This window comes from Azolla caroliniana, unplaced genomic scaffold, assembly GCF_043228905.1.
Source record: "Azolla caroliniana isolate FFs.n. ecotype wild unplaced genomic scaffold, voAzoCaro1.0.p SCAF_4, whole genome shotgun sequence".
NCBI classification, from domain to species: domain Eukaryota; kingdom Viridiplantae; phylum Streptophyta; class Polypodiopsida; order Salviniales; family Salviniaceae; genus Azolla; species Azolla caroliniana.
The window spans coordinates 21,067,017-21,087,547 of record NW_028230439.1 but is presented as its reverse complement, the minus strand read 5'-3'; the positions used below and the strand labels follow the sequence as shown (position 1 = coordinate 21,087,547).

General features: G+C 38.7%; 1 protein-coding gene across 1 annotated transcript; it reads right to left on the bottom strand.

The window, feature by feature from the left end:
* Positions 1 to 477: 477 nt before the first annotated feature.
* On the bottom strand, positions 478 to 7,633 carry LOC147865373 (protein serine/threonine kinase). Its single transcript, XM_087318160.1, has 11 exons — positions 7,385 to 7,633; positions 6,877 to 6,923; positions 6,681 to 6,751; positions 6,486 to 6,599; positions 4,766 to 4,941; positions 4,599 to 4,687; positions 4,261 to 4,378; positions 4,043 to 4,116; positions 3,898 to 3,945; positions 1,194 to 1,359; positions 478 to 1,118 (listed from the first exon to the last, which is right to left on the bottom strand). The coding sequence occupies exons 1-11, from the start codon at positions 7,466 to 7,468 to the stop codon at positions 702 to 704; spliced, it is 1,404 nt and encodes a 467-aa protein (XP_087174286.1). The 5' UTR covers positions 7,469 to 7,633; the 3' UTR covers positions 478 to 701.
* Between the last annotated feature and the right edge of the window lie 12,898 nt (positions 7,634 to 20,531).

Here is a 20,531-nt window from a genome sequence, read left to right as displayed (position 1 = left end):
CAAGAAGTACAATTCTAGGAGTACCACAATTTAGATGAGGAGAAAAAATCCCAAAAGATCAGTAAGGTGAAGAATAGCTACATGGACATTTGGCCAATCTAACAGCTACTACAGACAGAATACAAAAGAAAGAGCACATGAAGGACAGACGATGGCAAGAGCATGAAAGAAGAAATAAAGGGGACAGGTGTGTAAGCTTCAAGAAAACTCGAACAAAAACGAAATAAAACAGGATATGTGAGCAAACAGGAAAATTTCTACCTTAACCACAGTGACAACAATAACAAGAAGACATCTTAACACGGAAATTTTTATAAATCATATTTTCAGTTGAGCATGTTGCTATTTAAAAGCTCACAACTAATTCAAAGGGATACACAATAGATTATTTTGTACAGCAGTCATACTATAATGCCCCTGATACTTGCATTTCTGAAATTCTATCAGATTTTAATAAAGACTTCTACCAGTGATGTTAAAGAATCAATTTATGCATTAATATTCGACTTGAAGAGAACTTCCCGAATGAATGCTCTTGGATATTCCTCCGAGTCAATTAGGAAGGCTCCATAGTACAACCAAAAACTTTACAGGAAATAAGTTTTCATAGAAAAGGTATTACTCGTGACATCACAGAAGCCATCAACTTCTTTCCCAAGACATCCAGATAACTAATAACTTCACTTCAATGGTCTCACTCTTCAAAAATCCAGCTTGTTACCACCACCACCATTACGAGACCTCCTACCCCCTTTATCCTTGGATGCATTCCTAGACGAATGTGACTTGGTTCCAGCACGAACTGCAGATGCAGCTTGTCGCCTTCTCTTTTCCAAATTTTTCGAATGTTTGACATCTTTGAGGGAATTTTCTGTGGAGTTTTCATTTTCAGAATGCTCCAACCCATTATCCATCAAATCTGTGTCATTGTGGCCGTCAGCCACAACCTCTCCCAATGTTTCTACACCCTTGTTCTGACTATCTAAATCTGATTTCAGGGTTACTTGTTGGATATCATCAACCAAGAAACTTCCTTCATCATCTTCTTCTGAGTCACTTTTCCTATCACATGCCCCTTCTTCATTAAATTCAACATCATCTTTTGTCCCCAATGTATACTGAAAGGGAGAAGAAAATTTGAGAAGCATGACAAATTTTCATTACCAATTTAAAACTGTCAAAATAATTACCACCTGCTCCAAATCCTTTTGGTCTTGATGAGTGAAGCCACTTGCTTCGAGTTGCTTGTCCAGAGATGCAGACATATTTGCAACAGCATGAAATTCTGGTCGTTCATTGTAAGATAGCTCTGTATCTAATACACTAGATTCATCGTCCTCCACTGTCGTAGAGCTGAACCTGTGAAGGCAACAAGATTGGTGTTTTAAAGAGAGATTACTGACATGTCATTCATCGAAGTACATAAAGCTCGTAGATAATGCGAAATAAAAAAATGTCCATAGTTGCTATCATGCAAATTAAAGATCATGGGAATGGGAATGGTCTTTCAGCTGTTGTATTTTCATTTCACACACCTAAAATTGCTGTTTTTAAATATATTTTCTTCAAATCATTTTTTAATGTAACCTGCACAATGCCTCGTCACTCTCATCTCTACTAGTGTTTTCTGCTGCTCCTCTCATCATCCTCACTCATTCAATCTCACAATTAGCCTTAATTTGCACATTCAGAATAAGCCACTTACTGATTTATATTTACATTAACAGAAAACACACAAATTCTACCTCACAGATAACAGTTCTAAGCTAATCTCTTTCAGTTGGCCCTTGGTTCTCAAAGATCGAACAATCAAGACTTAGATCCATTCTACTTTGTTTCCATCAGAAAGAAAAGACACTAAATGTCATAGCACTCCATGCTCGAATTCTTTTACATGGGAACCATTCCATTCCATTTATTCAGTGAGCCCCACATGGGTTGAAAATACATAAATTTCTGTGTGCTTGGAAATCTTATTAACCTTGGGATATACTAGGCTTCATGAGTACAATTAAGAACTAGGTTACTTTCAATTTTCTGAAATGCAACGATTTTGATGTTACCAACCTTATTGAGACACAGCAAATGTATGTCTTCCGAGTCAACATTTAAAGGGGGCAGATTTCTAGCTAGGTGTGACCTGTAATCTTCTTTTCAGCTCACCCTAGAACTTTACAGGAAACATTGGCCTACTTGCGAAATCCAGTCCCTATCAATCTTTCGATCAATTTTATTCAAACCAAGAGGAAAGCTAAGTACATTGACAGTCATTAGGTGCTTCTCGTCACTGCATCAAAGCTAAACTTGGGCAATTGTGTACCTTTGTATTGATGGCTTAACAAGTTCAGACTTGGCCTGTGAAAACCGTAACTAGACCATTTTATTACCATGAGGCCTTTGTGTTAACAAGCAAGTTTTCTTCAATACTTGTAGCAAATCCCCATACTCAGCTACAGACTGTCACTCCCAATCTAAGGTCCTTTACTTTCCAAGAACCCAACAGAGTCCCGACATCCACGTGCACCACAGTTGGCTCCATAGAAATTGGAGGCCGCATGCAAGTACATGACTATACTTGCAATTTGAATTCCACACATGTGCCAAGGATGCAACTCTTACTTCTGGGATTTGTTTCTTCAAATTTTAGAAGTCATAAACTTGGTCAATACACATCCAAAGAAAAACAAGCAGCTTATATGTATCCAAAAAATATAAGCAGTTTTCATCTCGCACTGCTGCAAGAGATGAATCCTTTAACCATAATGCATAATCTTGCTCATTAGATTGAACATGGCTAGAATTTACAAAAGACTAAATTTTTTGTCCAGTGACATCCTTGTCTAAAACTTGTTGAAATGACCTCAAGGTTGATATCACTAGCATCTATGTAGCATGCCCAACCATGATAATATCAAAGTTTCCACCCTCCCTAGAATATTTGACCTTCAAGAGGAACACACAGCATAATGTACAGTTTGACCGTGAGCAAGAAAGCCCTTGTCAATAGACCAGATGAACACATGAGCCAAGGGTGGTGCCAAAATGTCCTATGCAAGAAAAGAACGTGCAAATACCAAGAAATAACAAGCTTTGGACCTCTTATGTTTCTTTTATAATACGTATACCATCTCTTAAACTTTTCTTGAGGAATCAATGTTGAGTGGGCCAATGTTCTGGAGATGAGACTAGTGAGTGATGACTGATTTAATGTACGGTATAGATGGGATGAGTAAGAATGCAAAACAGAATGTATTATTCTTCATATCTGGAGGGTATCCCTAACAGTGTGACATCACCTCCATCAGCAACCAGAACATAGGGACTCAATGATATTGATCAGGAAGCCATATATTGGAGTTTGCTGGATGTGGGACAATACCAATGACATGCCGTTCCACCTCCAGTGAATAACAGGTGTCATACCTCACATGCAATATAACAAGGATTCAGAAGTCAAGGGCAGAGTGAGTAGGTAGACCACCAATAGAAATCTTGCCATCCAGCAAACCATAAAGCAAATTCCATGCCAATCATAGGGCTTCTCGATACAACAACGAATCCTTAACCATTGAATAAATAATCAAACCCATCCACAACAGCAGCTCTGGACTTACCAATCAACCCTCCCTAACATCTACAATATACTAATCAGCCTCCTCTACAACTTGGGCAGGTATTCATGATTACTACAGGATATGCTTGAATAGGGTCCCACATCATCTCAAGCTAAGTGAGCATACAAGAATAAAGGTTTCATATCTCATCCTATTCAAATTCCATACAATCCAGTTTGAGATTTTCCAGTGTCAAGAGTATAGCTGCAAAAGTTTATGATATCACCATGTACAGCTAACTTAGGCATACAACAATCCATGCTTATGGTTCAAAATATCTCACCGTTTATTGAAAAACTTCAAGATGCAATTCACATCTCGATCAAAATACCTGGCATTTTAGCAGCAGCAAAAAATTATGAGATTCAGAAAATGCAAGATAAGCACTTATCCAGGATTTACATTGAAAAGGAACATTTGGAACTAACATTTCAGCATTGCGATGTGATACTGAAACCATTTGAGGAAAATCAATCATTGTTATAATCTCTTTATCATCTACCTGGCCCATTTTTCATAACTTAAATGTGAGAAATAGCTGAGATGACACCGTAACCTTAATTTAGAATCTGAGATGATGCCATGTAAATTGAAACAAAAAACTACTGAGAAATCTACATATACATGAAAGGGATCCATACATTACCATTATATTGAACTCATTGAAGTCACAATGAATTAAGCCATGTTCAGCAAGGCGTACAATAAGCCCAATAATTGTTTGAAATACCAAATCTGGATTCTGCAGTTGCTTCACCTGCACTCTGGTTCATTATGAACTAAACATTAAACCTTATGGCCAAACATAGAGATTCAAATGGCATCTGAATTGGAGGTTTTAGAAGTAGCTATGAGAGATCTGGTTTTCTTCATCCCAAGGAGATTAAAATGCATTTATTTAATTTCAACTGAATATAAGGAATTGCAAACGTATTATTTCCTATGTCATTGAGATGTTAGGAGCAATAACCGAGGTGTACTTACAAGGGATAACCTGGAACAAGTGACATTAACACACAATGTCGATTCCAATCGACAGCCCTTGGCACTGGAAAGCCATTGTCACCCAATGCCTATAAAGATGATAGGCAAAAGCATCAGCATGTTAAGCTGGATGTTAGAATAATAAAATAAAATATGAATATCATCACCTTCATAAAAGCGTACTCCTTTAACGCGGCAAGTCTCGATAGATAGAGCCAATTGAAACTGCTCCGATGTTTTAAGTAGTCCCGTTTTGATTTCACAGCCCTGAACGATGTCCGGCCTAGTCTGTGCAGTTTTAATGCTAGTACCTCCCCATCTTCGGCTACAACCTCAAAGATGTCTGCAACAAACCTCCAATATTATAAGAATCAATCATTTTGAACTAACTATAAAATATTCAAAATAACTCCTAAACTTGGGGTAATTTTGAGGTTTATTTCCTTGCAATATTTTTGGAGACAATCAAGAAAAAGATAGCCAATTCCTGATATCAAAATACCCAAATATGAAAAGCCTTCCTTTCTTTATATAACCATGGATTCCAGATACATAGATACTCAAAGAATGAACACTGAATGCATTTTCCATATTGCAACATATTATACCAGCTAGAGGTACAATGCTCTTGGATAAATTCAAGAAAAGGATACCCGATTCCTGATATGGAATTACCCACATGTTGAAATCCTGCCTTTCTTTAGACGTTCATGGATTCCAGATTCTTAGCTACTCAAAAGAGTGAATATCGAATACATTTTCCATATTGTGACATATTATACAGCTAGAGGAGTATAACAGCACCTCCAGTAATTACAAGCATCTCAACCAGTTAGCAGCACCTCAATTGATCACATATCTAAACAACAGGGCATTTATTTATTCTCTAAAAATGCATTTTGCCCAAAACTTCACTTCCATCAACCAAGATGTATGCAGCAAATCACAAACATTGATAGTTCGAACATAATAAAAGTTTTGGAAACACGAGGCAGGTTAATTAATTTAAAACTACCTTCTTGATTATTCATAATCTAGATGAAAAGATATCAAATAATAAAACAAGACATTACCAATACTATATAGTAGCATTATATATATAAGATCATATTTGTTTGAAAGCATTATTTATACGAAATTTTCTCTCATTCATTATCATTCTGCATATCCAACACTGCATAATGGTTGTCTCTCATCTCTAGGGTTGCAGAAACTCCTTTGAAATGTATAAAGACTATGCTTCAGCATCCTTCCAGCAACTTGTTTTCGTGTAACTCATCTCACGTTTCCATGGTTGCAAACTTAAAATCTTGCTGTAATTTGCATTCATAATACATTCTCTCTTGTGAATGGATAAAAATACCTCTTTCATCAAACCTCTTTCAATAAACTGTGGTGCCTCTTCTACAAATTGCCTCTTTTGAAGAGTTCCAACTGAGGCATAGGCCTGGAATTCCCTTTAACCATATCTATTACCATTTAGATTCTTATGGGTACTATGAATAAGTAAGCTCACATTTCCTCCAGTTTTAGAATATTTGTGTATCCTTTATTATCCATTTACTTAATACGCAAAAGCCATGTTTTCTGCTTCACCATCTATCAGTTCCATAAGATGGAGACCTATATTGAAGCATTGCAGAGATCCTGTCAAATAAAATAACTTAATTTTGGGCTTGTTGCCAAATCTTTTATCTATGACCGAACTGATAGTAGACCACTGCAAAATTCCCATGTCTTTAATTCTATCCTTATTAAAGGAAGTAGGTCATACAATCATACACATGTATATGAATTTTATATAAGGGATAACAGTACACATGTGTAATACCACATGCTTAGCATACACAATTCAAATGAAAGGTTACAATAATACAGTTAACATACCAGATTCCTTTCCAACACCAATCTGCCTCCCAACACCAGCAATAAGGCCTCTGTTGGTCATAGTCTTTATGGCGAGGAAGTCATAACCTAGGTTTGTCAACCTATAACCATCGTCTTTTAGGAAAAAAAATAAAAACATTAGAAGTGTTAGACAAATAATGGTCTGAAGTTTCCACTGAAGATGAGAGACTATACATTTGGATGAGTCGTGATGAACTAGCTTGTGTCTCAACAAAGTCTTGATATTCTTATAAGCCCCTCCATGCCTGTAATTCAAGTTTCAATGTGTTGACATCCTCAAGATACACCTCATTAGCTAACAACAGATTTAAGCCACACACAGATTGTATATCTTGTCATAAATTTGAAAAGCTTTGTTAAGATGGTATACTTGAGACCAGCGATGCGCTCAACAAGCTCCACTGGAACAATTTCATGCTACACAGAAAGTGTAAAGAAAATGCATTCAGGCGTCGCCAACAAATAACAAATCAACATAACCACAATATCAAGAACTAAATTTTACGCCTACTGATGTTAGATAATACAGTTCTTCTTTGCTCTCTGAAAGTCATTTTCAATCGTTTTTTAATGGACTGATCCTGTTCCTAGTAGTAGTAAGCTATTAGATTATCGACACAAGCTCACGAATTCAAATCCATATTTTCACACATCTTTGTTACACCACATATCAATTCTCTTAAACTAATGCTACATAGGTGTATCAAACTAAGAATTCAAGGTCTCCAAACAGTTGATGCAGAGCCATCTCAACCATTTCCCGATTGTCTGCCCCTCTTTCTTCCCCCTCCCGTCTCTACGAGTTGGATAGGACAGGATACGAGGTAAAAATCAATCAAACAATTTTTACACGTAGCTTATAAATGCAGGAGACCTACGTTTTTCATGCCCATCTCCACTGCCGTAAGGACCCGGAATTCGTCCTTCGACAGGTAGCGCAGAACATCGACATCCAACTTCATGGTCTCTGTCTCTGTCTCTGTCTCTGTCTCTGTCTCTCTGTCTCTGACTTTTCTCTAAAAACCCTAAACCCACAGCTCGCTGCTTGCTGCTCACTCGCCTATGGATTTCCTCTAGCTCGCTCGCTCGCCTGATTTTAGGGGAAAAATCTCTGAACGTCAAAATTTTGATTAACGATCTAATCCTCGCCGCTGCTGCATTTTAAAGCCCCTGGTAACATTATTAATGTTAGCATTACGCACGCGATTAATTATATACATGTTGGGTTGATTAGAAATTAGGTTTCATTAATCGCAGTTTTGGCTTCAGAGTAGATGACACGAGCCGAATGCAATCGTATATTGCCTTTAATTATACCTTTGAAGTTCATACAATCACATATATAAGATACTAATAAGCTAGATAAGAAACCAAATTAGTGATTCTTATATTTGATACTAACAATAAGCAATTAATTAGAAGATTAAAGAAACAATGGATTAAGGGTGGTTAACCATGGCATCTCTGAAATGTTGCCTGCATCAAAAAGGGGTAGCTATTTAGGCACCAATGTAATCCAAATCCCAATGGGTCCTCAAGTCATAAGATAAGTAGTTTTCTTACCCTCAAATACATTAAAATGCCTTTGGAATTATTCCCTTCAGTTATGTGTGTAACATTAAATTAGGCCTCTATTTAGACAATGGGTAACTTCTAACTGAAGTTACAATTACAAAGTTGTCATGTCTTAATTCGAGTAACATGCTAATGTTTGCTCATAATTTGCTAGTTCCATGATTAGGAGCTTTAAATTAATGTTAATAATTAGATTATTAACTAAGGGTTAATTAGTATCTAATTATGTGAATATTTAATCATGTGTGTGATTAAGTTGCGGAATATTATGTGATATGTGTGTGTGAGAGGGAGAAGGAGATGAAGTCACACTTTGAATGGAGGATGATTAACAAGTGTAGCACAAAAAACTCTTACTTATTATTATTAAAAGATATCATCAAGTTACAAGAATACCCACAATGAGGTATATATACATCTCATGTCACATGTGTAACAATCGGCAACGGTTTGGTTTGGTTTGAGAGGGTCCAAACCAAACCGGTTTGGAACCGAATTGTTTAAAATTTTTAAAACCTAAACCGAACCACGAAACCGTTAAACAATTTTCAAACCATAAAAACCGTGGTTTCGTGGTTCAGTTTCGGTTTTCAGCATAGGTCAAAATTTTAATTTTTAATTTTTAATTTTTTTAAATTTATAATATCTCATTATTTAAAATTTTTAAGATCCTAAAATGTGAGAATAAGGTCTAAAAATGAAAAGATAGTTTAAAAACCATTTTTTAAAATTTTTACAAATTTTTAAAAAAAATTAATATAAAATAAAAAATAAAAAACCGTTAAACTGTTTAAACCTCGGTTTCTGGCTGTTAAAACCGAACCGAACCGTTTTTAAAAACCTAAACCTAAATTGAACTGAACCATTGCCTATTGTTACACATGTGTGAGGAGAATATAAGTACAAGGGTGTAAGTCCTACATTAAATGAACTTGATAGTGTGGAATCTAGAGATCTCCCACTTAAATACTAGGACCAAAATCCTTTATAGTCAACATTCAAAATAGATTCTATTTATGTAACTACTAAGTTACATGGTTGACTAAACGACTAAACTTAGTTGAGCTTGATATCTCAACATGCCCCCTCAAGCTCGAGTATGAGGAGTCTGACATCCGATTTTGTTTTCCGCGTGTCGGTTTCTTGGTTCCGACTTATGTCAAGTTGACAGTTTTAGGCTATCGGTATTCTCCCCCTCAAGCATTTGATGAAGGCTTGGTGTGTTAATCTACCGAAGGCCGAGTGTCATCGAGAACTGGTGGAGCTTGTCCGCTCCTAAGGCCTTGGTAAAGATATCAGTCGTTTGTTGATCAATATCGACGTGTCAGAGGTCGATGCCTCCCACGACGATGCACTCCCGAACATAGCGATAATGGACCTCGATGTGTTTCTTTCGGGCATGGAAGACCGGGTTTTGGGCTAGTTGTATACTGCTTTGATTGTCGCAGTAGATATGTATCGGCTTGTCGACCGTTTCATTGAAGTCCTTTAATAGCCGCTTCAACCAAATTGCTTCGCAAGTGACTATGGTTGCGCCCCTATATTCCGCTTCCGGTTGGTTGCTTTTTGCTACTCCACGAAATCACCCCACTTCCTAGTGAGAAGATGAATCCGGATGTCGAATGTCGATCAAATACATTGTTGACCTAGTAGGCATCAGTGTAGCCTTCTAGCCGAATAGTCATCGTTGCCACTAGGGCAAAGGTTTCTTCATCATCGATGCCATGGGTTTGAGCATACCCCTTAGCGACAAGTTGGGCTTTGTATCAGTTGCTGGAGTCATCGGCATTGTGTTTGATCTTGAAAATCCATCGACAATCGATCGCCTTCTTATGCGGTGTTGGTGCCACAAGATCCCATGTGTCATTGTTGACTAGTGCTTGCATTTCTTCATCCATGGCTTCAATCCATCGAGGGTAACAAACAACTTCTGACTTTCCGGCTCTCATTTGGTTGCTACCTTCTTCATGAAGGCATAGTGATGTGCCATATACTCATTGTAGCCGAATCGAGTAAGCGGATTCTTCTCACGGGAAGAGCGTCTGAGTTTTTCGTTTGTAGATGCCATTGCCTTCTTTATACCAATGGTCCGCATAATGGGCACTCCTAACTCACAATCCAAAGAGTGAGCCAACACATCTGAATCACTTTCGTCGAGTTGATCGACTTCATATTCGTGCATCTTGCCTTTGCCTTTGTCCAAGCCGGCCCCTGGTCGAGGTATGCTTTCGGTGCTTGGAGGCTCTTGTGGTTCGCTCATCATGGTTGAGCTTGGACTTTCCCATGGTACAGGTAGCGGTTGCATGTCGTCATCTGAGTTGACACCTAACTCTTCCTTGGTCGGTTCGGATGGAGCCAAATCAAGCTTATACCAAGATGTCGATTCGTCGAAAATAACATCTCGACTTACCCGAACCGATTGGATAGAAGGGTTGAAGCACTTTTATCCTTTTTGTTTGAACGAATATCCCACGAAAATGCACTTTTCGGACCTCAGCTTGAGTTTCTATTGTTTCTCGGTCGGGATGTGGACGTATGCTATATTTTCGAATACTCGTAGATGCGACAAGATCGACTTCTTCCAACATAAACCTCGTGTGCCACAACATTGATGTGGCCGATTCTCTTGTGCGACAACTCGATGTTCGTCTCGGTTTTGAGACCTTCGGCATACATGGCCAATTTTACCTCGTTGGAATCAAGAATAAACATTCGGTCTTCCCTCCGTCCTCTTGTTATGAGTTGGCCATTCTTTTCTATGAAACAACCCCGTTGTTGAAGCGGACTTGCATGCCTTGCTCCACAATTTGGCCGATCGAGACCAAATTCTTTGTTATCGTGGGAACGTGTAAGACATTCTTAATGTAGTTGTTGTTGCCCTTGCCAAGAGGGATGTTGCCGATATGCCGAATGGTGTGTGTGGTGTCATCTCCCGTTTCCACATAGCCGGGTCGATCGGGTGTGCGCAAGTCACTGAACCATGCTTCTTTTGATGGAGATGCGCTGGCTGAATCGTATGTTGACATAGTGTTCTCCTTATGCCTCATGATGAACATGCCTCCGTAGTCTTCGAATTCAAAGTTAGCGGCGTAATTGATGATTTCCTAACTTGTGGAAGCTGAATTGCTTCTCTTTTTCCTACACTCCTCTTTGCGGTGGTCGTTCTTACCACAATAATTGCAAGTAACGGGCCTGATTTGCTGACTATATTCGGCATGAAAACTCCCCCTTCTTTCGAAGGTTCCTCGAGTATTTCCATTTTCTTGCTGAAAGGTCGAGTTATTTTCATCATGCTAGTTGACTCGTCGTCCTCTGCCTTGCTCGAACCGAGCTCTTTCGCCTCAACCACCTTCTGAATTCGAAAAGAACATTTGCCCTTCCGATGTCTTGCTCTTTGTTCTCACATGGTTCTCTTTGACCAATAACATGGATTGAAGGTCGAATAATGAGGGAGGGTTCCCCCTCACTAAGATTGTCGTCCTTATTGGGTCGAACCATTGTGTGAGGCCTCCCAAGCACACTTGCACGATCTCATCCTCTTCGATGTTTATGTTGATGGAGTTGAGTGAGTCACATATATTCTTGATTTTGTTCGTGTAGTTTGACACAATCATGTCTTTTTGTTGGATGTTGTTCAACTCTTGTCGAAGTTGAAGCTTGTCGGGGGTCGTGTTTGCAACGAAGATTCGTCTCAAATTTCTGCCACGCTTCTTTAGGCGTCTTCACATCATGAATGTGAGAGAGCATGTGATTGTGGACGCATGTTGCCAAACAGTACATCACCCAAGTTGCCCCTTGCTCCCATGTTGGGTAGTTGGCGTTTGTGATGTCGGGTTTGTTTTTGCGCCCACTGTCGATATAGCTCCAATACCCTTGATCGACTAGGTATTGGTTCATCTTGTACTCCCAATATGAGAAATTACTCCGATCTAGCTTTTCGTTAGGGAGCAAACTGCTCATTTGTGCATTCATGTTGGTGTAGTGTCTTCCTTTTGGCTTTTCTTCCCTTAGTTTCATACTCGTGCAACATAGTGGCACTACAGTAACGGATAGTCGGATTTGTCGTTGGTATGTCGAACACACAATCACTATGAATCGGGTGGGCTTAGTGGATCTGCTAAAACACCTGCTTTGATATCATGTTAATAATTAGATGATTAACTAAGGGTTAATTAGTATCTAATTATGTGGAGAGGAAGTCACACTTGAGTGGAGGATGATTAACATGTAGCACAAGAAACTCTTACTTATATTAAAAGACATCATCAAGTTACAAAAATACCCACACTAAGGTATATATACATCTCATGTGCAAAGGTGCACCTGTGAGGAGAATATAAGTACAAGGGTGTAAGATAGACATTAAATGAACTCGATAGTGGGGAATCTAGAGATTTCCCAGTTAAATACTAGGAACAAAATAATTAATAGTCAACATTCAAAATAGATTCTATTTATGTAACTACTAAGTTACGTGGTTGACTTAACGGCTAAACTTAGTTGAGCTTGATATCTCAACAATTACCAAAAATATATCTCTAAATTTGAAAACAAGCAAGTGTGTTTTTTTAATTCTCATACATATGGGCACATTTATGCCATTTCCCCTTCAATGTTTATATATCAAAGGTCACACCTTGTAATTTATGATAATTACAAGTACGATCTGTATAGGCCATATATCATTTGATGCCCAAAAAAGGTCTAAAACATGCTACCAAACATTTTCTGACCCACAATTACTCTTGAGGCCCCATAGTTTATCATCCAATAGTTTTTTACACTTTTGAATATTGCAAAGCTAAAGACAATTATGTTGGAGGGACAATTGAACAACATAAAGGAAGCCAAAAAAACTAGATGAGAACAAATGGGAGAGATTGAGATGAATAGTAACTCTCAAATACAATTTTTAAAGACAAATATTTTGGTTCTCAAATTAACCCTGACATATGTTGACAAATGTTTTCTAATCAATGACTAATTGAGTCCCTACAATTTGTTGTTCCAATAGTTCATAAGTTAATGGTGTCTTCGATATAGAGTTTGGAGGGGTCACCAAGTTGGTATGAAGGATGTGAGAGAGATCAAGATCTTTCAAAACATGAGTCATGGCTAACAATACATATATTATTAAAACAAAACAAAAATGTTACTTGAGTTTAATGTTATGATTTGGCTTGCAACCTATGATTCCAAGTGGTGTGTATTTACAAAACATGTCAATCTTATTGGAATGACAATTTCGAACTTGGTTGTTTATTGGATTGGTGTGCTTCTCTTCTTCAATGCCTTTTTGCCTCATTTTTTCCTATGTAGCCCTAAGATCCATTACCCATTCTGTAGAATTTTGTCATCAAAAGCATGTGTGATTTTTAACAATGATTACAATATTGACGGGTTTTTCTCATGCATGCAATATGGACAAATCACAAAACTTTGCTATGTTCGAAGTCAATTGCCCAAAGTGTTTGTCATGAAAGTATATGGTAGCCTAGTTACTTGGTATTGTGGCTTCCAATTGCAAACCGAGTGTTGCATGATTTATTGTTGTCATGAATACAACATAGTCCTTGTATTCAATAATTGTCTTTGCACCAATTGGCTCCAAAAATTAATGTAAGAACTCATTGTTGTCGCATTTTTCTTCAATCTTGCCTAGAGGGAAAAGGCATGTATTCACTTGTAAACAGTTGTGTAGAATGTTGCAAATACCATGTCTAGGTCTATGCATTCTCACTATAGATGACAACAAAGGTAATAATAGGAAATAAACCTTGTGTAGATTGTAGCATAACACTAAGAGCGAGAAAATGCTCACGATGCTTATAGGTAAAAAAAGAAGTCACACCTAATCTCACAATTTTTTTGCAAACTCTAAAATCCACTAAAACAAACCCTATATGCAATAAATTATCTATAAAATTTACCTTGAAAATCGTCAATAACAATTCCACTCTGTAGATTGTTGTCCTTCAAATTGTAACAAAATTCAGGTAATTTCATCTATCCCTTTTTATGATCTCCATAGATTATGTTCATGATCATCTCATTGGTATTACAATCCATTGTGTACAAACTAGTGACACTTGCTTCTTTACGAAAATAATTGATTAAATTAGTCAAATTATAGAATTTGTGTTCCCTAAACTTCTCTATATATTTCCTTGCCAAAAAAGTTAAAGAAGTTCATTTATAACCCAATTATTTATTAGACTCCATGACAAATGTTCTATCGAATTGCACTAATTTCACATATCGGAACCGCCACAAATAACGAATCAAATTAGATTTCTCTTGCCAATTCCATCACCGATTTAAGAAGTGAAAAAGTATTTTTCTATATCAATAACAACATTGATGAGATTGAGTTTAGAGCTAACCTATTCTATTAGATTAAGCCTTGATGAATCCGAAGAAGTATTGAACATGCCATAATTTTTGAGGAAAGACAATGTATGTTTGTCGAGGGAAGAAAAGGCAAGCATGCCTCTAGAAATACCTCAAAAAATCTCATACGGTGCTTTAGAATCAATGGTGGTGGTGATAAGAGGCAAGAAAGGTGCTAGAATAATGTTGAAATTGTGGTGCCAAAAGTTTCATTTTTGTTGTTATGGAGGAAGGGGTATTCTAACCATCTCTCAAAAGTTTAGGTTATTTGACCAAGTAGAAAAGTAAAGAGGGGTGCTTTTGACAATTTATCCTAAATTTATTTATTTATTTATACCAAAAAAACACTACTTCACATTAGTTAGCAAACAAAGTACATCAAAGTTCAACCATATTCAACAAAACTCCCGCTTCTCCCCACAAAACTAATCATAATCCCCACCGCCTCATTTACAACAAAAGTATCCTCAATTTTTAGTTAATTGTCCAACAATTCAAAAGGCTTTTTAATAAATCCACATGTTGTCATAGAAAATGCCATCCATGTATTTTTTTCATTGCTTGCCATGATAAAAATAGTTACTCAGCCCACATAATATATTATAGAAGATTGTGTGATACACGAGGGAGAAAAACCCTCCATAAACCCATATCATCTCATAGAAATATAATATTTCAAATTACATTCATTGATCAACATTACACTCTTCTCAATGATCCAATTCTTCTATTCTTCATACCATTTCAAGCTTCAAAAGCATCCACTCTATGCAACCTTTTTAAATCTTGGTCTCATTTGGAGTATAAATGGCCAGAAACACACTAAATTTAGGTTTTTTATTTTAGAGAGAGGGTTTTGAAAATTGGTCTCAATCTTATTAATCCCAAAGAACTGTCTTTCATATGTGAAGGGATGATAGCGTCAAGACAAGAAACATTCTCCAAAATCTCATTGTCCACATAAAAACTTTGCGCAACCATTCATCATGATTACGAAACGCTTTCCAAAAGCTACACGCGTACTTTCATGTCTCTCAAAATAATTTCCTATCCTCATACTAAAGAAAAGGCCATATTTTTCCTTTTACATTTTCTACTCGGATGAATCAATGCACATGGATAGTTACCGAAAACGATCGAGTGAGCACTCTCGGTAGCCACACTCTTCTGATCCTTTGATCCTCAATGTCGGGCGGGCGCATTTACAGAGTTACGCGTGGACAATGAACATCCTATCATTGGTGGGGGGGACATTGGACATGGACATGTAGTTGTTGTTGGGTGGGGGTTGTTGACAGTTGTAAAGGAAATAGATTTTTGTGAAGTAAAAAAAAATCTAAATAACTTTGTAAAAGCTAGTTTGCGATGGGTAATGGTAATAATAAATATGGTAGTAATAATAATGATAATGATAATGGTAATAGCATATAATAGTAATAGTAATAGTAATAGTAATAGACTAATAGTAATAATAATAATTATAACGTAATATCAATAAATTATAATAATGATAAGAAGATAACGATGATAATAATAATGGAAGAAAGCATAATATATATAATATACATATGTATATAGTTAATGACGATAATATTGGCGTCACGTTTTGACGGCGCTTTGCCGTGGCAGTCCGTCTGCAGAGTGCCGTCTGTTTCGACGCCCTTCTTCACGGCGTCTCGCCATAGCTTCTCTTCCTTCTCCTTCTTCACCATCGCCTGCATTTCCCACATTCTGCAGACCATCGCCACTAACGTTATACCTCCTGCAGGATGAAGACGACGACGACGATGACGATGGCCCGCTCTGTCTCGACTCCTCCTCCTCCTCCTCCATCATCATCTTATGATCAACAATCTTTCTCCATGAGAGCGATCTTCGCCGATCGTTTCTGTATTCTGTATGTGAATGGCGTCGGCTTCGTCCTTGCTTGCTACTCATCTGCGCATCATAATCATCATCCTTTTCTTCCATAATTACCTCCTCAGTACTTCCGCCTCCACGTTCCCTGCACCTCGGAGGATCCATGGCAGCGATTTCTGATCGCGCAGATTCTGATTCGGGCGGGAAATTGCTACGCTCTGCAAGATCGCCACTGGCGTACTGATCTACGCAGGTAGTCCCATGGAAGAAAAGATCCGGTCTTCTCCGAGACATCTGAACGTAGTCGCTGCCTGAATGCCGCCTGGGTCGATGACTATTAGGGCGGCTTGAGCTTCGACTACTCGCACGGCCCGAGCTCATCCTTGAGCTCCCATAATCATCATAATCAAGCTCCAGTACTGATGCTGCCTCTGCATAATGCTCCTCGTCGTTCAGGTCAGAGCCAGTGAATTCGTCTCTAGCAGGTCGGCCATGGTGATAATGATGGTGATGGTGATAAATGTAGTGATGGTAATGCTGTTGTTCAGGCGCATCCTGCTCCTCCATCTCTGCGTCGCCATCTTCGGCATAGCTGGCTCCATGGCTGTGCTGTGAGAATTCACGTCTTCCTCGTCCTGCAGATCGGGGATTACAATTCGATCCTGCAGTACCTGGTCTTTGACCTGATTTGAATGGGGCGGCGAAATGGCGGAGAATCTTTTGGAAGGCGTCAGTCGATGTGCCATAAGGAGTAGCAGGCAGTTTGCGAAGGGGATCACGAGAGGCGGCGCGACGTACAGGCGGCGGCGGGCATGGGCGAGGGAGATGCGCCTCCACCATGCGAGCTTTGAGGCTGCAGAGATCCAGATCGTCGAAGAGAGATGGCAACTGATCGCGAGGAGGGATTTCGTGATCAATGGAAGTGGTAGTAGCAGGCGTCGCACCACCGATCTTGCTGAGATTGGCAGGATTCAGATTCGGGGGTGGCATCTTATATGTGTTACTGATCATTCGATCCATGGCTTCGGATTTGAAGCGGGAATCGCCGGCTGTGCTGGTGCTGGTGGCAGTCTTGACAGTCCAAGGCGGCCTGATCACATCATCATCAGTAGTAACCTTATCGATGGCGGCGTTGTTAAGGCTGGTGGGATTAAGCATACCATTAGGCGGAGGCGGCGGCGGAGGCGGGAGGAGATGAAGATGTGCAGGGTGGGCGGAAGCATGATTCAGATGATGGTGGGGAGTTGAAGCGACGGGGGAAGGGCTAGAATGGCGGCGGCCATGGAGCCATTGCCAGGCGGCGGCCTTGGTCACATCACTGCTCATGTGGGGGGGGCCATTGGCGGCGGCAGAGGCGGCGCAATGGCGGCTCCCGCTCTTGACAGTACCATGACCATGACCATTACCATTATCATGACCATGACCATGACTATTACCATGACTATTACCATGACCATGACCATGACTATTACCATTACCATGACCATGACTATTACCATTACCATTACCATTACCATGACCATGACCATTACAATGACCATTACCATGACCATCATCCGCCATGCCATAATTGGGTTTCACGTCCTCTGCAGCTGCCGGGCCACGCCATCTGGACAGGATGCTCATCACCCCGTCCCATAAACTCTGATGATGATCACTACTGGAGCTCACCACAATCTTCGTCTTCTTCTTCTTCTTCTTCTTCTCATTCTCCTGCTTCGCCATAGCCGACCACTTCTCCATGTCGTCGTCGTCGTCAGGAGGAGGCTTACAGTCGATCTGGGCGACGAGCCATCATCATCTGATATTAATGAATGGATTTGATACGAGTTAGTGCCGATAGATTCCCCAGCTCAAAAGAAAGATTCTTCTGAACCTCAAGAATCTAAAGTCAATAGATTCGATCAAATCTCCTGAGATCGAGGTACTTCTCCTTCTCATGTATGTATATATATGTAGATAAAATGGAGGGCTTTTTTAGCTTAGATATTTCTCTTCCTCGTGTTCTTTTTTGGTTTCACACCCGCTACCATGCCCGAAGAGAAAACCCCGACCAACCTCTCGTGCACGCGCTTGCGTGTCCTTCTATCCTCCCCGCTAGGTGCCCGCTTGTCTGGCATTTTCAGTAATTAAAGATCCTTGATGGTCCACAAGGATTCATTCCCATTGCAGTAATCATCTTCGTGTTATCAACCATGTCCTTATGTTCTGGAACTCTATCGATGCATCCCATTCTCGACTTATCGTAAAGGTGTGTGATATTTTCTTGTGGGCTTGTGATTGATTAATAAGGACAAATCTTATTGTCAATCAATCACCCTTGTATTGGGCTTTATAATATCAAGGCATACATGATATATAAAGTTATCTAGATATTTTATAGTACACGGTTGGATGTTTCTATGTTTAATGAATTTGGTCTCTTAGATAAGATGTTTCTATGTAATTTTACCTGAATTGGGTATAGTAGATGCCCTCAACTATAGAAGTAAGAGCTAGTATGTCTAGAAGTTTAAGTAATGGGGGACAGATAAAACTTTAAGATTCATGAGAATCGATTGTGATTTATGGGATGGGCCTAATCCATGGTGAGGAATGAACTTGTGTTGTCTCAATTCTATGACTAATTTATAGAGAGGTAAGAATGGCTTGCATAAACTTGTATATTTTACATTGGGATCTAATTTATAGACAAGTAAGAATTGCTTTTATATATTATCTTGGATCTAAAAATACTAATGAAAATTAGATAATTGGAGACATATTGACCCTAACCGCTCAAATAAAATCAAGATACATGGTTAATAAGGTATTGTTACTAGTTTTAACCCCACATTTATTTTAGGCATTGCTCTTCTCATGTTATTCTCATTCTCTTCACAATACACCTAATAGGCAATGAATCAATCACATGTTCCACGATAGTTAATGTACATGTCAAATTGAAATATTAAGACCTCCAAGAGCTCCTTTGCATGATGATCTAGTTACAAACCTTCATAATAGCACTTTTGAAAGTCAAAGTCCCATTGTGTCTCATTGGGTACAACAATTGTTGGGTGTATATTGTGTCCACATAAACTATTCAATTGGTCTAGGGGAAATTTCCCAATAATAGAACATGTGATTGATTCCCTTTGAGGCGTATGCATATTAAATCTCTTTTCGTGCTATTGTCATTGTCTTCACATTACGCAATTAGGTGACCAATCAATTACACTCAAGGGTAGATAAAACTTATATTTATTGGATATATGCTAAAGACCCCTTCAAGGAACTCCTTCCTGTGATGATGTAGGGATAAATCTTCTTGAGCATCATCATAGCCTTTGAGTTGGTGAAGTCTCATTGGGTACATAGTGGTGTATGGATGAATAGTCCACATGTGTTATTCAAGTGGTCAATGTGAAATTTGTCTAATTGAATACGTCATTGATTATCTTCACCTTGGTGTGGGCCATGGTCATATTTATAATCTTAATATAATTCATCTGTTTAAATCCAATTTTATTCATTCATGGTACTTGATTGTCATGGAGGGCAAGTTATATTCACACTAATCTAGTTCCTGATAACATGATAAAAGAAAATAGGTTTCCATGACATCTAAATTCCACCACTATGTTAATTATGATAATCATTTGTAGACAAAGGTTATATTATATATTAGGAACCCAAACACCATTACAACAAAAGGGTACAATGAAGGTATAACTAATTGGATCCTCTGTGCGCAGATAATGATATGATTAACGACTACTCAAGAGGATAGGTAGAGCTTCCAATCAAGAGGGTGGTCGATCCACAAAGGGAACCTTATACTTGCTTGAGACCCAATGTACATACCTTGTATCCTTAGTATGTCACTCAATGGGAGAGTGAATTATTTTTGGTCGATCTTATGGTGTTCTCATTACGACATGGGAGACTCATGCACTTGAGACAAACTAACATCACACATCTATCCAATATTGATTACATTCCCCAACTCACCTATTTCGACCATCAATTTTGTGCATTCCTAGTACAACGAACATGCAAGTTGCCTCGCTAACACAACAAGAGAATTGAAACCCCTTGATTTGTTCCTTCAGTTGTTTGTGACCATGTGTTCACATTAGCTGCTTAGTAATGTCTCATACTCTGTCACATTTATTGATTATGATACCTCAATTGTGTGGGTCTATCTTATGAGAACCA

Bases quoted from the DNA above. Each gene is read 5' to 3' on its own strand.
- LOC147865373 (XM_087318160.1), bottom strand. From the start codon at position 7,468: ATGAAGTTGGATGTCGATGTTCTGCGCTACCTGTCGAAGGACGAATTC. The intron at 6,752-6,876 runs GTATACCATCTT...CTTGAATTACAG, and splicing joins GAGCGCATCGCTGGTCTCAA to GCATGGAGGGGCTTATAAGA. The intron at 1,119-1,193 runs GTGGTAATTATT...TCTCCCTTTCAG, and splicing joins ACCAAAAGGATTTGGAGCAG to TATACATTGGGGACAAAAGA.